The 14,793-nt window shown below is 40.0% G+C and overlaps 1 protein-coding gene across 1 annotated transcript; it reads right to left on the bottom strand.

The window, feature by feature from the left end:
* Window positions 1–472: 472 nt before the first annotated feature.
* LOC307027247 (ferroxidase HEPHL1-like) lies at window positions 473–13,820 on the bottom strand. Its single transcript, XM_079695454.1, has 18 exons — window positions 13,663–13,820; window positions 12,737–12,955; window positions 12,177–12,431; window positions 11,451–11,619; window positions 10,569–10,705; window positions 10,320–10,451; window positions 9,682–9,887; window positions 9,353–9,497; window positions 8,975–9,187; window positions 7,185–7,404; window positions 6,928–7,067; window positions 6,717–6,842; window positions 6,489–6,595; window positions 6,132–6,366; window positions 2,546–2,685; window positions 2,056–2,209; window positions 1,914–1,928; window positions 473–904 (listed from the first exon to the last, which is right to left on the bottom strand). Exons 2-18 carry the CDS (start codon window positions 12,855–12,857, stop codon window positions 825–827), a joined length of 2,595 nt encoding a protein of 864 aa, XP_079551580.1. The 5' UTR covers window positions 12,858–12,955; window positions 13,663–13,820; the 3' UTR covers window positions 473–824.
* Between the last annotated feature and the right edge of the window lie 973 nt (window positions 13,821–14,793).

The following is a 14,793-nucleotide window of genomic DNA, read 5'->3' as shown; positions in this document are numbered from 1 at the left end:
AGCATTTGAAACAACATAGATGAACGAATCACAATGGTTGAGTATCAGCCATTAACTGATCAATGGTCTCCAACTGTTGCTACAAGTGGATGTATTCACCCGGATTTGTCAGTTAGTGACACATTCATCACAAAACAGTAACACACAGATCACATAGTGCTGTGTTTATTTCCTGCACCCAATTAAAAACTGTTAATGATATAATCAGATGCATTATATGAGGCAACAGATATGAAGGACAAGATTGAGTGACATTTTATTAAACTACCAGTACATCACCAGTACAATAAAGGGTTGTAAAAACATTTAAAAATATTTAAACCAAGTTTTGTATTTTCCTGTGAGCCACAGAAAAAGAAAAAAGGAGTTGTCATTGATCTCTTCTCTTGGCAACTTTTAAATTATTAACGCCACCCTGTGGTTGTTGTTGATGCTAGCACTTAAAGTAAAAAAGGACACATGAGTATCACACCACAGTTAAAACAAGGTGTTTATTGCACATTCATAAATGGATCACACTTTTGGTACAGCTATGCTTTAAAAAGTTAACATCGAACACAGTGCAACACGTCATCAAACTGCAACATAAAAACAATCCATAAATATAAAATGCTTATATAGCCTTTCTTAATTCTAAGAAATAAAATAATCCTTAACTTTATACAGGATTTTACAGCCCTTCAAATATTTAGGTTGGTCTGATAATTGCTTGATATTTACATATAACTTCAAACACAACAGTGATTTTGTCCCTGGATATAATTTTTTGTTTGCATAAATGACCAAAGTTACACACAGATTAAAGCATTGTTAGAGTCCCTTCATTATTGCAGTCCACCTACAGCCATGAGGCAGAGAGCCAGCGAGAGCAGCAGTGTCCTTAAGGAGCCTTCAATTCCTATCGCTGCAACAGGAAACAGAACTTAAATTCAACAGGACGCCAGAAACAAGATAGCTATGTCATGATGAGTTCACGGTCAAACATTTTATGCCCATGAGATCTTGCTACAGAGATTTACTGGAATATCTGTTAATTCCCAACCTCAGTAACCATCTTATCTCTGCGATTTTGCTATATTTTAGAATTCACATTTGACTCAGCTTAATCAAATTCAGAATAACAAGCCTACCATGTTTTATAACCAACTGTTTTCAATCGCAAATTCATATTGTTTGGTCCAATTATGGCTTAAAACGAGTTATAACTAAAACAATACATTTCCCATGGAATATCATGCTTATTTCAGTTGATATAGTCAACAAAGGCTAATGTAACAGTTGACAAAAGACATATTTCTTTCCCTACATCCAATACAAACTAAGCAAACATAGATAAGATTTAAAACACATTACTCATCCAATACATCACAGCAGAGACAAAACAAGCCTGTCACATGCTGTTCCCCTTTTCTATGTTGAACTAGAAAAGAGAATGTAATGGTTTTGCTAAAGTGTTGACTATATACAGTATCTAATATTCTTTAAAGACCATCCCAGTTGTGTGCATGTTTTTGCCTTTTTACAACTCATGTCATCAAAACTAATGTTTAACTAGCCATTCTATTGCGTATGGGAAATGTAGATGGTACTGTATATTGTCAACAGTTCCAGACAGCCATTGATTTCTTTTTATTTTGATATGAAATTATAATATTTTTGTATTCTCTGGTAAGATAAGATAAGATAGAACGTTATTGATCCTAATTTTGGAAATGTTTGTGTTGCAGCAGCATAAAAAGACATGGCATTGTACATACAAATTAAAAGACAAGAAAGTAGAAAATATACATGTTGAATTGACAAATGAACAATAATAAGATATAAAGCAAGGTATTATATTTACATAAGTATGTGAAGGATGGAATATTAAATATTAGACTGAAAATTTGTATTGAAATAAGGATAAATCTTACCATGCGATGACTTTTCTGGAATTGAAAGAAGATATACATACAAAAGTGAGATTTCACACAAATTTCAATGTACATGATTCAATTATCTTAATGCACAAGCATGTGTGACACCATTTAGACACACAATGCATGCTCTACATACCCTTGATGGTGAAGGTGGTCTCCATGCCAGCGCGGATGTGGTCCGTCACGTGACAGTGAAGTAACCAAGTCCCCGGGTTCCCAACAACCATCTCCACTGTCTGGAAAGTTCCAGGGAAGAGATCGAAGACGTCTGCACGGTGCACACGGTCCGTCTACCACCCACACACACACACACACACACACACACACACACACACACACACACACACACACACACACACACACACACACACACACACACACACACACACACACACACACACACACACACACACACACACACACACACACACACACACACACACACACACACACACACACACACACACACAATACAATAAAGGGGAACAGAAAAAAAGGAAATGTGTAAAGACACTTTCTGTCTGGGCATGTCGAAGTGTTAAACCCAAATACAACAACACACACTATCATCCTTTCATTATTGGATTTAAACCAGAGCAGTATGTAGAGCAGATGTTGGTGGTTACCTTGTAGGTGAAAGTCTCAGCGTGGAAGTGCACAGTGTGCATGTCCACTTCGGTGCCCATGCCCAGCAGATACCAGTCTACTTTCTGGCCGCGGGTCATCACCAGTCCATGGAGGTTACCGTACACCAGACCATTGATCCCTTCAGTAGAAATAAATATAATCTCTTTTATCGTATAGAATCAGAGAGACGTGCAGAAAAGTGTGATAGGAAAATCGTAATTTAGACTCCTTCTTAGTTTAGGAAAACCCTTGTCAGGAATTTGAAACACTTCAGAGGCAAATTTCATAATAAATTATTTAAATTGGATCAAATATTGTATTACATTTAAATATACAGCCTTGGTTGGCATAATTACATGGTGACTTTAAGCATTAATTTTTCATATTATTAATTATAGGATTTATGTTTTAAATCTTATTCAGTTCAGTAAGTGCACTATATCTCACTTATCTTTCATAGAATTTTCCCCATGGGCAATTTAAGTCGAAAAAGTACACATTATCAGTTCTACACTGTGTTACGTGTTACGGGATGACTCTGAATAAACCACAATGTCATCCAAATATGCCGCACACTCCGTGACAAAGCCCGACAGCTATCCTTTGCCCAAAATGGAAGATTGTATTGACCAGGTTGGCAGTGCCTCGTTTGTTACCAAGATCTACTTGTTAAAAGGGTATTGGCAGGTTCCACTAACTAGCCGCGCTAAGGAAATTTCAGCGTTTGTGACACCAGATAATTTCCTACAGTACACTGTCATGGCGTTCGGGATGCGCAGCGTGCCAGCAACTTTTCAACGGCTCGTTAATATTGTGCTGTCGGGTCTGTCAGGGTTTGCGGCATATTTGGATGACATTGTGGTTTATTCAGAGTCATGGCAAAAGCACATGGAACAGTTGGCGGAGGTGTTCGAGCGTTTGCGCAGGCCGAACTTAACTATTAACTTGGCAAAATGTGACTTTGCTCAGGCAACCGTGGTCAATCTGGGAAAAGTGGTTGGCAACGGGGAAGTACGGCCGGTCCAGGCCAAGGTGGAAGCAATCCTGGCATTTTCTGCTCCGGCTTCCCGACGTGACTTGCGCTGCTTCCTTGGGATGACTGGGTACTACTGAGGGTTTTGTAAACATTTCTCAGCTGTTGCTGCTCCGTTAACTGATCTGTTAAGCCCAAAAGTTCCTTATGTGTGGTCTGAGCGCTGTGACCATGCTTTCCAACAAATTAAATTGTTGATGACTAATGCTCCGGTGCTTGTAGCGCCAAACTTTGATCGGCCCTTTAAACTAGCAGTTGATGCAAGTGAATCTGGGGCCGGAGCTGTCTTGCTGCAGGATGTCGATGGGGTGGAGCATCCAGTATCATACTTCTCAAAGAAATTCAATCCACCATCGAAAAAGAGGCCCTGGCTATGGTTCTGGCCTTAACCTGTTAAACCCCGAGCCTGTTTTTCAGGTTTCAGGCTTGAAAATGACATTCCCAGAACAAATGACCATATCTTCCCTTCTAAAAGGGTTAAATTAATAATCGTTTTTCTCAAAGTAGTGATAAACCTGTCAGTTGGATGTAGAAAAGTCAGATTCAATATAGATGTTTTTTATTTTAAAGAAAATTCAGATTGAACATGGTAAAAAACTGTAAATTATAGTTTCCGTCCAAAACATATTTTGTACTTATAGTGAAAACTAACCTTGGATAATGGGTTAGTAGACTAAAGATTTAGGAATCCAAAGTACAACATATAATAAGTACCCTGTATCAAGATTGATGCAAAACAAGTGATATTTGACATTTTTAGACAGATTTAGCAAAAGAAAAAACCTCTTCTGGGGCCATTTGGGTAGATTTTTCATATCTCTGGCTACCCCTGCTGGATTTTGACATGTGACATCTCTTTCTAACCGTCAGAGCCAATGGAATCGAGGGGAACTCCCACATAGTCCTTATTTGGTCATGTGTGTGTATTATACTGCCGCATAGCCAAGACCGGAAGCAGCAGCCACTCTGGTGGCTACGATTAGCAACTAACTTTTGCTCTGCGATTTTTACATAAAAATGGAATTATAGATTATAAATAATTCCAATTATTGCCCAGGAACTTTATCAACCTATGGATTAACCGATTCAGCCGCGTTTTTTCTCGTTTTAATGCCATTGAACACGTCTTTTGATCAGATTAACAACTACGGTGAGACGATCTCCCAAGAAGCTATGTAAAGGTACGTGTTGTGATGTCTGTCTTTGCTTCGCAAATTCAGATCACTCAGTGATGATACTATATACCTAAATAATCTGTGAAACCTCAGCTTTAATCGGAGATCTTGTATGTGCAGCTACGATAAGTAATAAGGGTACTTTTATCTTGAGTTCTGTGCCAATGTCCGTTAGCATTTTTCGCTAAGGGGTCATTTAGATGCTTCTTATGAGACTTGTGTTTTGTTTTGGTAAAAATGGTTTATATCGTCAGTTAGCTGAGATTATTTCCGTTAATCTGGTATAACACATTAATAGGTTCTTAAATATTAAGATCCCCTGAGACACAGTGTCCTGAAAAAAAAAAACAGGGTCCCCGCCGGCGGGGACCTTGGGGCTTAACAGGCTTTGAGGTGTACGTTTGGTCATCGAACATCCCTGTCACTATTTTTACCGATCACAACCCCCTTATGTTCCTGCAGAGAATGCGTAACACAAACCAAAGGTTGATGCGGTGGAGCATTTTTATGCAGGCCTTCAATGTTGAGATCAAACACATTAGTGGCAAGGACAATGTGTTGGCTGATGCATTGTCACGCTTTTAATATGTAGCCTGGTTGCTGGGTGGACTGAGTGGTGGAGCACGTCTGTCGACTGAAAGTCGATTGTTGGGATTGTTTTGTTTTCTGTAAAAAATAAATTAAAATAATAATCACTAACTCATGGTGGGGGTGTTACGTGCTGGGTGTGTTTTTCTCCGTCTCTCTGTGCAGGTACACCTGGTCCGCTCCTGGCTCCGCCTTCCCCAGGTGTCCTGATGGGGAAGAGGTCTCTTTTCCTGTCTTGAAACCGAGGGATGACGACCGTGGTTTTCCTCTGCTCCTCGTGTGGATATACATATTTAGGCTGTATTTTATTGTGTGAACTCTGGAGGATGTTAGCATAGGTTTTTTCGCGGCTTTGTTTTCCTCCCAGTAGGCTGTGCTTGGACCTCTGGGTAGAGGAGGGAAGTCTGGGTCCTACGGCCCTTGGTGTGGCTGGCCCAGGCCCCCTTCTTCTGTTTTTTATTTTACGCTGTCCTCCAGACTTGGTTCATTTCTGCCGGTAGGCATGCATATGAGTTACGGCTGTGCTACCAATAAATGCCCGTCGTTAACTAAATTCTGTGTTTGGCGTGGTTGTTTTTATGTTACGGGTCTTCCCACGAGCCACTACCGCTTGGTAGAGGGACGGGACGTAACACATAAGCTGCCCACATGTTTTCTTCAATCTCATTTTAATACTTCTTCTGCTTAGATATACAACGTTTTTTCGCAAGGAGTCAATAAACCAAGACGTGAATTCTTTAACGACTGTTTAAGACACTTACTCTCCGTGCCTCTCTTCTTATCTCTTACCGTGCATCTTGTTGCTCTCCTCAAAGTCTTCATCTCGTGTTAAGGTATCGGGGTCAGCACCGAGGTATGTTTTGATGTTCTCGTCCAAGTACCAGGACTGGTTTTCGTCATGCACCATAAAGAGCAGAGCGAACTCCTTCTCCACGTCATCCCTCTGTCTGTCGGGCCCCTCGCCTCGCTGCAGAGTCCCCGGCCTGCAGATCACCAGAGGCCCCAGAAGACCACTGTACAGATCCTGAAGATAAACAGAGGAATCTGCCCTGTTAGAAACATCTTCCACTCTTCAACATGTCCATTAAAACACACACAAACAGTGACTTATTTGCTTCCATGTGAATGCATACAGGAAGTATGAACCTTAATGAAGTCCACATTGGAGTAGTATGCATAAGATATACAGTTAGGATCAGAGACCCCTGGACCAGAGCTGTTAGGAAAATCCCATGTCAGCTCCAATATATTACCTAGAGGCAAAGGAAGACATAAAACCAGACAAATCATTACTTCTGAGAAAAGGCCAGTGTGTCCACCCTTTAGTTTGAGAGCAGCAGCAAACATTCTAGTTTTCTTTGTCAAATGACTCACCAGGTTTGACAGGAATGTGTGCACCGCTGGCCTTCACTCCATGTGCACTTATCGAGTACGGCCTGTTTGCGTTGTTCTTGAAAGTGATCACGATCTGCTCTCCTACCTCTGCTTTGATTATTGGACCTACAGGGGAAGAGAAAATCTGTGTCTTCTACTCTGTTTTCTTTGGTTAAAAAAAAAAAAAGGCATGAAGAACAGCTAAGCTTACCCATAATTCCCAAGTGTTGTTGTTCTGGCTGTCGTTTCTTCTTAACAGTGAAGCTTTCATCGGTGTATTCTCTGTACACCACCTTCTTATAGCGCGGGCCAATTTTGTTTCCCCCCCTCCCAACAAACATATTGCCTGGACTGGGAGACATGTAACAATTTGCTTCCATTAACAAACAGTAATAAGTCACGCCACTAATCACAGGCTCCAGCATCCACTCTGAAATACATCATCCTACAATTATCTTACGCACATACCTGTCTTCTAATGTGCCGTGGTGTATCTCCTGCTCCCAGTCTCTCTTGGGTGAGAAGTCCCACACTATTTCATCAGCACTTATAAAATACTGCACAATCTTGGTCGGCCCTCCTTTGTATGTGAGCTCTAGTTTGTGTCGGGGACAGAGGTCCACTCTGTACTGCTGCCTCATGCCGGCTGAGAAGTGGTCCGTCACTCTGCAGCTCACCTCGTGCACACCTGAGAAGGAATAAAGGGGATCAGAGATGGCAAAAGTACACACATCCTTAACTCAAGTAGAAGTATAGATAATCGTTTTTAAAAATACTCTGATAAAAGTAGAAGTACTAACTAATTACTCAAGTAAAAGTAAAGAAGTATGGGTTTCGAAATGTACTTATGTAAAAAGTACCCATAACTAGCAGCTGTTTTAAAGAGTAACTGACCTCCCTTTATATGAATAGAACAATAATGTAATTGTTAGCTAATGAATATTTCGATGCTGAACAACGGCAAAATGACAGCGTTTTCATTGGTCCCTCTTAGAGAAGACCAGGAAATGATGGATACACGGATCCTGTTAAAATCAATAGGCACGCAATGACTCTAAATAATAATGATCACACCACCAAACACAGATTAAGTAACCAGCCTGTTTTGATACTGATACCAGAAAATATACTTAAGTACAGTAACAAAGTATTTCTACTCCACTACTTCCCACCTCTGTAGAGGATATGGTCTGGACACATGAGGATGGATTTGTTTGTGGCTTGATTGGATGGATTTTCAGCTGAAACACTCCATTATGCCCTTAACATTTGTACTGTAGCTCTCTCTATACACTTGAGTGTTACACTTCCATTCCATTTCTTGTTTTGCTATATTTAGCAGTTTTGGGTAAGCATGAAACATGTGTGCAAGACTGCATATTTTCACACTGTTTTTGTACAATATTAAATTGTTCTGTGCTATTTGGGCAATCTTAAAGTCACCATCCATTTAAAAATGGGTTTCATTCATCGTTGATGATGTTTAAGCTTAAGTGTGCAGAATTATGTTTGTTTGAAAATAAATATTTGCGAGTCTGGTTTATTTAGCCTATGTTATTTTGTTGATTTAACCCTTTAAAGAAAAAACACATCAGACAGAAATTATTATTCTTATCAGAGTATATTAATTATGCCTAAAAAACATGACAAGGATTTTAAAAGGTGACTTCAACATTCAATATGGCCTATCATTTTAACCTTATTGATCTTTGGACTCCATTCTCAACTTTCTATTGTATAAATTAGCAAACACAATATCTTAACGTCAAATGCACAATTTGTTTATTTGTATTGGAGGTGGTAACAGTACAAGTCATATTATTATTATTATTATTATTATTATTATTATTATTATTATTACTATTATTATTATTATTATCATATATTAAACTTTATTTACCTATTCTGGTGAAAAACCTTTTGAGAAACAATTTTTTTCACAATTCTATATTTATTACTACTTAAAGTAGTCTAGACTTGCAAAGTATTGTGGAATTGTCCTTGAAGTTGGAGCACTGAAATTCCTCCTTGTATTCTAGTTATTAATGTTTCCTGCTGTGAAGTGTTGGAAGTGGTGTACACGTCAGAGGAAAACATTCACAGAGGGTCCTCTAAGGATGTTTGTAAAAAACAAATCTGTCTGTCAAACAAAACCTAAAATATGGATGAACTCTTAAAATCTATTTGAGGAAAGGAAGTGTGTTTTTAAGTGGCAGAACAGTGTGTGTTTTTGACCATGTGTGTGTGATATGACTAACCAGGAGTGTTCGGCTGCATGATGGCAGTAGCAGTTGTGTGAGGGAACAGGTTGATAGTGTCTCGTGTCGTGCTCTGCTTCTTGAAGGTGTTCCCCTCGAAATAAACACCGTGGATGTCCGCTTCTGTACCTAGCCCAAACGTGTACCAAACAACTTTGTCCCCCGCGCACATCTGCAGTCCCTGGAGGTTCCCATACATGCGTCCGTTGACAGCTAACATGGAAAGGACGATTAGAACAAAAAATGTAGAGACAAGTGAGAAAATCCTCAAGAAGTATCAGGGTTAGAACTCAAAATATAGTGCTAATGTTACATGACCTACAATCAATAAATGAATTCAATTAAAGACAAAATGCGGTTCTGGTACCCGTTCATTACCATGCATCAAATTGCTCTCCACAAAGTCTTCATCTTCAACATTTGTCTCATTGCTGCCAAACTTCTCGATGTTCTCGTCGATGTACCAGCTCAATGTTTCATCCATGACAGAAAACAGAAGGAAAAACTCCTTATCCACACCCTTCTGTAAAAAAAATGAACACAGCGAGAGTAATGATGAGTCGGGGATGCACTTAATTGCAGTCAACGGCATGAAAACTTGTATTTTGTTCTCATCTTATAGGGAATGGCTCAATTTCCCAACAAAGGTCCTTCAATCACCTAATCACAACAGAGCTGTGGCTTTTAATTCATCTATTTCAATTCACCTGGGTCCTGTTCTCCCCCAGCGTTCCCTTCTTGCACACGAGCAGAGGTCCCACCAATCCAGAGCTGGTGTCCCTGATGGGATCGGTGGCAGAGTAGTACAGGTAGGGGATGCACGCAGAATCAGATGGAGAAGGACCCTCTATCACCTGCCAGGTGTAGGTGAACTTTTGCCCTGGAGCCACGTGAGAGCCTGGCTTATCAACACCTAAAGCATTTCACACAGAGAACTAACTGTTTGAAATGGGCTTTTTTCAGTCAAAATCAGTTTTTTCTTTTGCATGACAATCCTTCACTTGACTTGGCATGACTTTTATTTTTTAAGTTAAGTCTTATTTTTGAGGGTGCAGATAGTTGCATCCCTTTATGTTTAATCTTTAAACAGTTGTTCAGGCAGGGATGTATTCTTCAGTCTGGAAGCAATATTCATGCAAACAAATGCCTCAGTCAATCTGAACGGTTAATCATCGGATATTGCTTAAAAAATCTTCTATGACTGTATACATGTGAAAAACTGAATACAAAAATAATAAAATAAATAATCATCTTCTTCTCTTTTTACTACTCAAGTAAATTAAACAATTTAAAGATGTTATAGCAGGTAAGGTGCAGCCAGTATCTGTGTGCAATGCTTCCTCACCGTCCTCATAGCTTGTTCCCTGGAAGTGTTTATTGTAGTGCAGGCCGTGAGGCTGGATGCTGAAGTTCCTATCAGCTTTATTCATGAAGGTTACTCTGAGAGTGTCTCCTTCCTCTGCCCTTAGGACTGGACCTGGACAAATACAGAAGAACATTTTCATTAGGCAAGAGTTGTTGTGAGGTGCAAAGCAAGACACAAGTGTACCAGTAAATAACAAACTGGAATTTGCTAAAAAGAAAGAGACCTTACCTAAGATTGCTAAGTGTAGAGTCTCAGGTGTTGGTTTCAACGTGGTGAACGTATCGTCTGTGTATTCCTCGTATATAACTTTAAGGTATTCACCTCCAATCCTCCCGCCATCTGTGCCAAAAAACACCTCTGATGCACTATGAGAGGAAAAGGATATTAAGCACAAGACATTGCATTTCAGTGGGCCAAAAAGGGAGTAATATGGGTTGCATTGTGGCTTGGAAAAAAGCATCAAAACATGTCAAGCACAAAGGCTGGTCGGGGGGGTTACACTGTGTCAGGTCAGAGAACAATAACAGAGACACAATAACAACTGAGTCACTGTATCAATATCGCCCACGTTTACTCTAGACACCACAAAACTGCCCCCCCCCCCCACAGGGTATACGAATAATCAGCCATTTCCAGCTAGCCATACACACAGACAGGCGACTTTCTTCAGAAGCTTTTTAGGACTTAGTTCGGCGATTTTCTGCAGACTCAGTTAGCTCATCTACTTCCTCCTCCTAAACTGCTGAGGTTGTAATTTTAAATAGCAAAAGAAAAATTGCCACTAGCCTGACTGTAAAACACATATGTTCTCACAATGATTTGCTTCAGTTGTGTCATTGACACCCTTAACTAAAGATTAGCTCATTAAAAAAGCTAATTAAAGTAACAACACGTTAGTCTCAAAACTATACAGGCTTGAAATATATCCAGAATGAAAAATGTCTTCATTGGCTAAATAGCTCTGACTCTGAGCAGATTTGGCGTTAAAACAAGCTTACACCTGATTAACAAAACAGTGCATGCAATACAATGTACCACATAACGCTGTTAGCATTGATTAGCTTGATTGCCACAGTATGCCACTCCTAATTTGATATGGTGCACGCCCACCTGTCGGCCTCAGTGAGGGACACATTATTAATCAGATCCCTTCCTGAGGGACCGTAGCTCCACAGGACTTTGCTTGCTGCCAGGTAATAATTCCTCTCAACGCCGCCCATCGCTGTGGAGAAGGCTTCACTGCCACATGACTTCACCTCATAAAAGGCCTGCATCCCAGCTTGAATAAGGAAAAGAAAACACAATCATTACACAGACAATTACCCACAAAAATTAAGGTGAAACTAGACCTTCAGTTTCTCAGGAAATCTCAAGAGCTGAAAAATAAAGTCTAAAGGTTAATATGTAATAGACTTCTTTATCTTTTCCTTTAACACACCCAACACTGAGGAAACAGAACCTCTAAAATGACAAAATATGTGATTAGAAAATATACTAGCGTATGTTTCTTTAATGGGCGAGTGACACGATTAGGCTACTATGGAAAGTCCGGTATGACACAAAAGAAAGGTATTTCAGAGTAAGCATTTTTCATACTTGATTGAGTAAGTATGGCTCATTCAGTTCTAAGTACAATGGACTTCGGACAGCCTTAAAATACACAAGTCCTGCCGTGTTAACAGTAGAACCACAAGCTCTGCTGTTAGAACACATGTAACATCATGCTTTGACTAAAATACAGGGATCACAAAAAGACATTCCTCTCTGTCAGCAACACAACAGTCTCAAAACAGAGAGGTCAAAGGTCACACAAAAGTTGAAGGTCAGGTGACCTACCCTGCAGGTGGTCATTGACCTGGCAGGTCAGCAACCACTTTCCTGTTGCTTTCGGGACCATCTCAGCGGTAGCGAAGGTGGCGGGGAACAGGCTGAGGACGTCGGTGCGGTGGCCGCGGTCCAGCAGTGTGTTCCCATGAAAGAAGGCAGAGTGAATGTCCACCTCGTTACCCATGCCAAACAAATGCCAGGCCACTGCACGGTGCTGGCATAACTTGATTCCAGGCAGGTTTCCAAACATGTACCCATTAATTGCTGTCACACAGAGAAAAACACAGATAGGGGTTAGAGTAAAGGGTAACGGGAACACGTGTGTCCTTCAAACCTTCTTTTATACACTTTGTTAAAGGGAAAAGTCATTTAGAGTGACGAGTAACTCACATAACATGCTACATTTAAGAATGTAGAGGCAACAGCATGCAGGGGAAGAAAAAAATCGAATAACTTTTACACTACAACATTTTTTGATTTAGTGAAAATGTCCTTTTACATTTCTTACATTCTGTTGTCAACCAACTTTATGTGTGTGCAGCTGTCTTAGTTCGAGACCTCTACATTACCGTGCATCAGGTTTGACTCCACAAAGTCGGGGTCCTCTTGGTCGACTCCAGCTGGATCAGAGCAGGTCTGAATGTTGTCCTTCAGGTACCAACTCAGTGTTTCGTCCACGACGTTGAACATCAGGAAGACGTCCTGGTCCACATCATTCCTGGCTGACTCTACAACAGACCCTGGCTTCGTCTGACCTTGGGCTGGATTGTTAGTGTCTTTTAAGATTCCTGTCAGACAAAGAGAGAAAGATGAATGATAGGGGTTCAATTGTTACATATTAATGTTGTCAAGCACAGATAAAGAAAGATGTAATCTTTGTTTTCCCTCCATCTCAGTATCGACTGAATGCACGATAGGCTGGAAACCAGAGTAACCTTCCCTGTGGTTTCCCACAAAAGGCTTAAGGTTAGGGAATGTTGTTGTAATTGACCTTATAAGCAAGGGTGTAGAGACCTCGTTGAGACTTTTTAAGATATTGTTGAGTACGGATATGAAATGTCAAATTACATGTTATTCAAGAGCTTGAGTTTCCTTTTATTTTAAGAAAATAAATTGTCGCAAATTGGTTTCATTGGATTGTTGTCTATGGAATTGTTAGTTTGTTTGCTCATTTTGTGTTCTTCTTTTTGTCTTTGTTTTAGATTAAATTAGCTTAGTTTTCATTTCTATTGTTTGTTTTTTGTTGGTCTAGAGGAGGGGTTCTATAGACCTGTCCTCTCAGATGTGTTATTCTCTTATTTTCTGGATTATATTAAATAAATTGTGTGTGCAACTTGAAATACAAATAAAAATGAATACTATAACTAAGTATATATCTACACTATAACGATGAAGGGACATACAAATAACTGGCATTTGGAATACATATAATGCAGATGGGCAATAAAAAGACATCTGTACTTCTGATAAAGCATATGATCACATATCTTCAGACCTTTCTTGCAGGTGAGCAGCGCCCCGATCAGTCCAGAGGCGATGTCCCTGGGGGCGTCAAAGTGGGAGTGGTAGACCCAGGTCAGGCAGTTGGCATCGTCATCTGTGGGGGCAAATTCTGGTCTGACCTCCCAGCGGTAAGTGTAGCGCCCCCCCGGAGGAACAGAGTCGTCTTCCTTCAGCTTGTTTGATGTCCCATCTGGATAGAGCGCCCCTGGTAGACAAATACAAAATGTTTTATGCTAAGATCAATGTGCTTACTCTGAAGTTAAGTAAGCATTTGAGCCTTACGTTAAGTCGGTAGAAATGCGATGGTATTAACAAGCTCAATTTGCCATAACTGTTAAAAACCCTGAACTGAGTGCAGTAGAATTAAATAGAAAACAGTTATGAGTTAAATGAATGATTACTCAAGTAAAAGTATGTTAAAAAGACACCATTAGTAAATACAGGTTTCCAAAGTCAAGGACATATGCATTTCTTCTGACTATGAGTCTTATCTCTGTTAAGCTTCAGCCTCCACGTGTGTAAGTGATCCATAAAACACCTAAATGACCTCAGCCTTAGTGATAGATGTCACAGGTACAGTGACCTCGGTACATATCTGCACCTGTCACATGACATAATTTGACACATAATTAGCTGACTTTCAGTGTTTCCCCTACATTGTCTACGAGGCCAACGGAGCCCCGCGCCCCCTGAAATTCAAGGTGTTTACATTTTTTTTAAAAGATGATAATTATTTTCTTTTTATTTTTATATATATATATATTGCACCAAATTGCAACTAATCTATAATCTACTATCACTTTTCACATGAACATGTGCTCTTTTATTAATAAACTAAACACTTTCATTTTAAGTTGTGAGTTAGTGTTTTTGACCCTATGAAACACTGATGCATTAATCAATAACAATAATCCACAGCTCCTCTCTCTGCTCCTGAGGATTTAAAACAAATATATCCCAATGCCATTCCCCCCCCCCCCCCCCCCTCCGCTCAGGCAGCACCCCCCCCAAAGCAGTAAACCTAGGGAAACACTGATGTATTTATGTGTTAACATCACTCCCTTCTTTCACTTCCCACTACTATCAGTTTCCTGCCAAATGTCCGGTTTATAAAATGTAGTAG

Source organism: Notothenia rossii (genome assembly GCF_949606895.1).
Source record: "Notothenia rossii genome assembly, contig: scaffold_622, whole genome shotgun sequence".
Lineage (NCBI taxonomy): Eukaryota > Metazoa > Chordata > Actinopteri > Perciformes > Nototheniidae > Notothenia > Notothenia rossii.
The sequence above is the reverse complement of the archived record's forward strand: the minus strand, read 5'-3'. Positions and strand labels throughout refer to the sequence as shown.

What these genes read in the sequence shown, in the direction of transcription:
- LOC307027247 (XM_079695454.1), bottom strand. Translation starts at nt 12,857, where the DNA reads ATGTTCAACGTCGTGGACGAAACACTGAGTTGGTACCTGAAGGACAAC. An exon ending in TCCCTCACTGAGGCCGACAG is followed by an intron (nt 10,706 to 11,450) that starts GTGGGCGTGCAC and finishes TTCCTCTCATAG; the next exon opens with TGCATCAGAGGTGTTTTTTG. An exon ending in CATGCAGCCGAACACTCCTG is followed by an intron (nt 7,405 to 8,974) that starts GTTAGTCATATC and finishes ATTCCTTCTCAG; the next exon opens with GTGTGCACGAGGTGAGCTGC.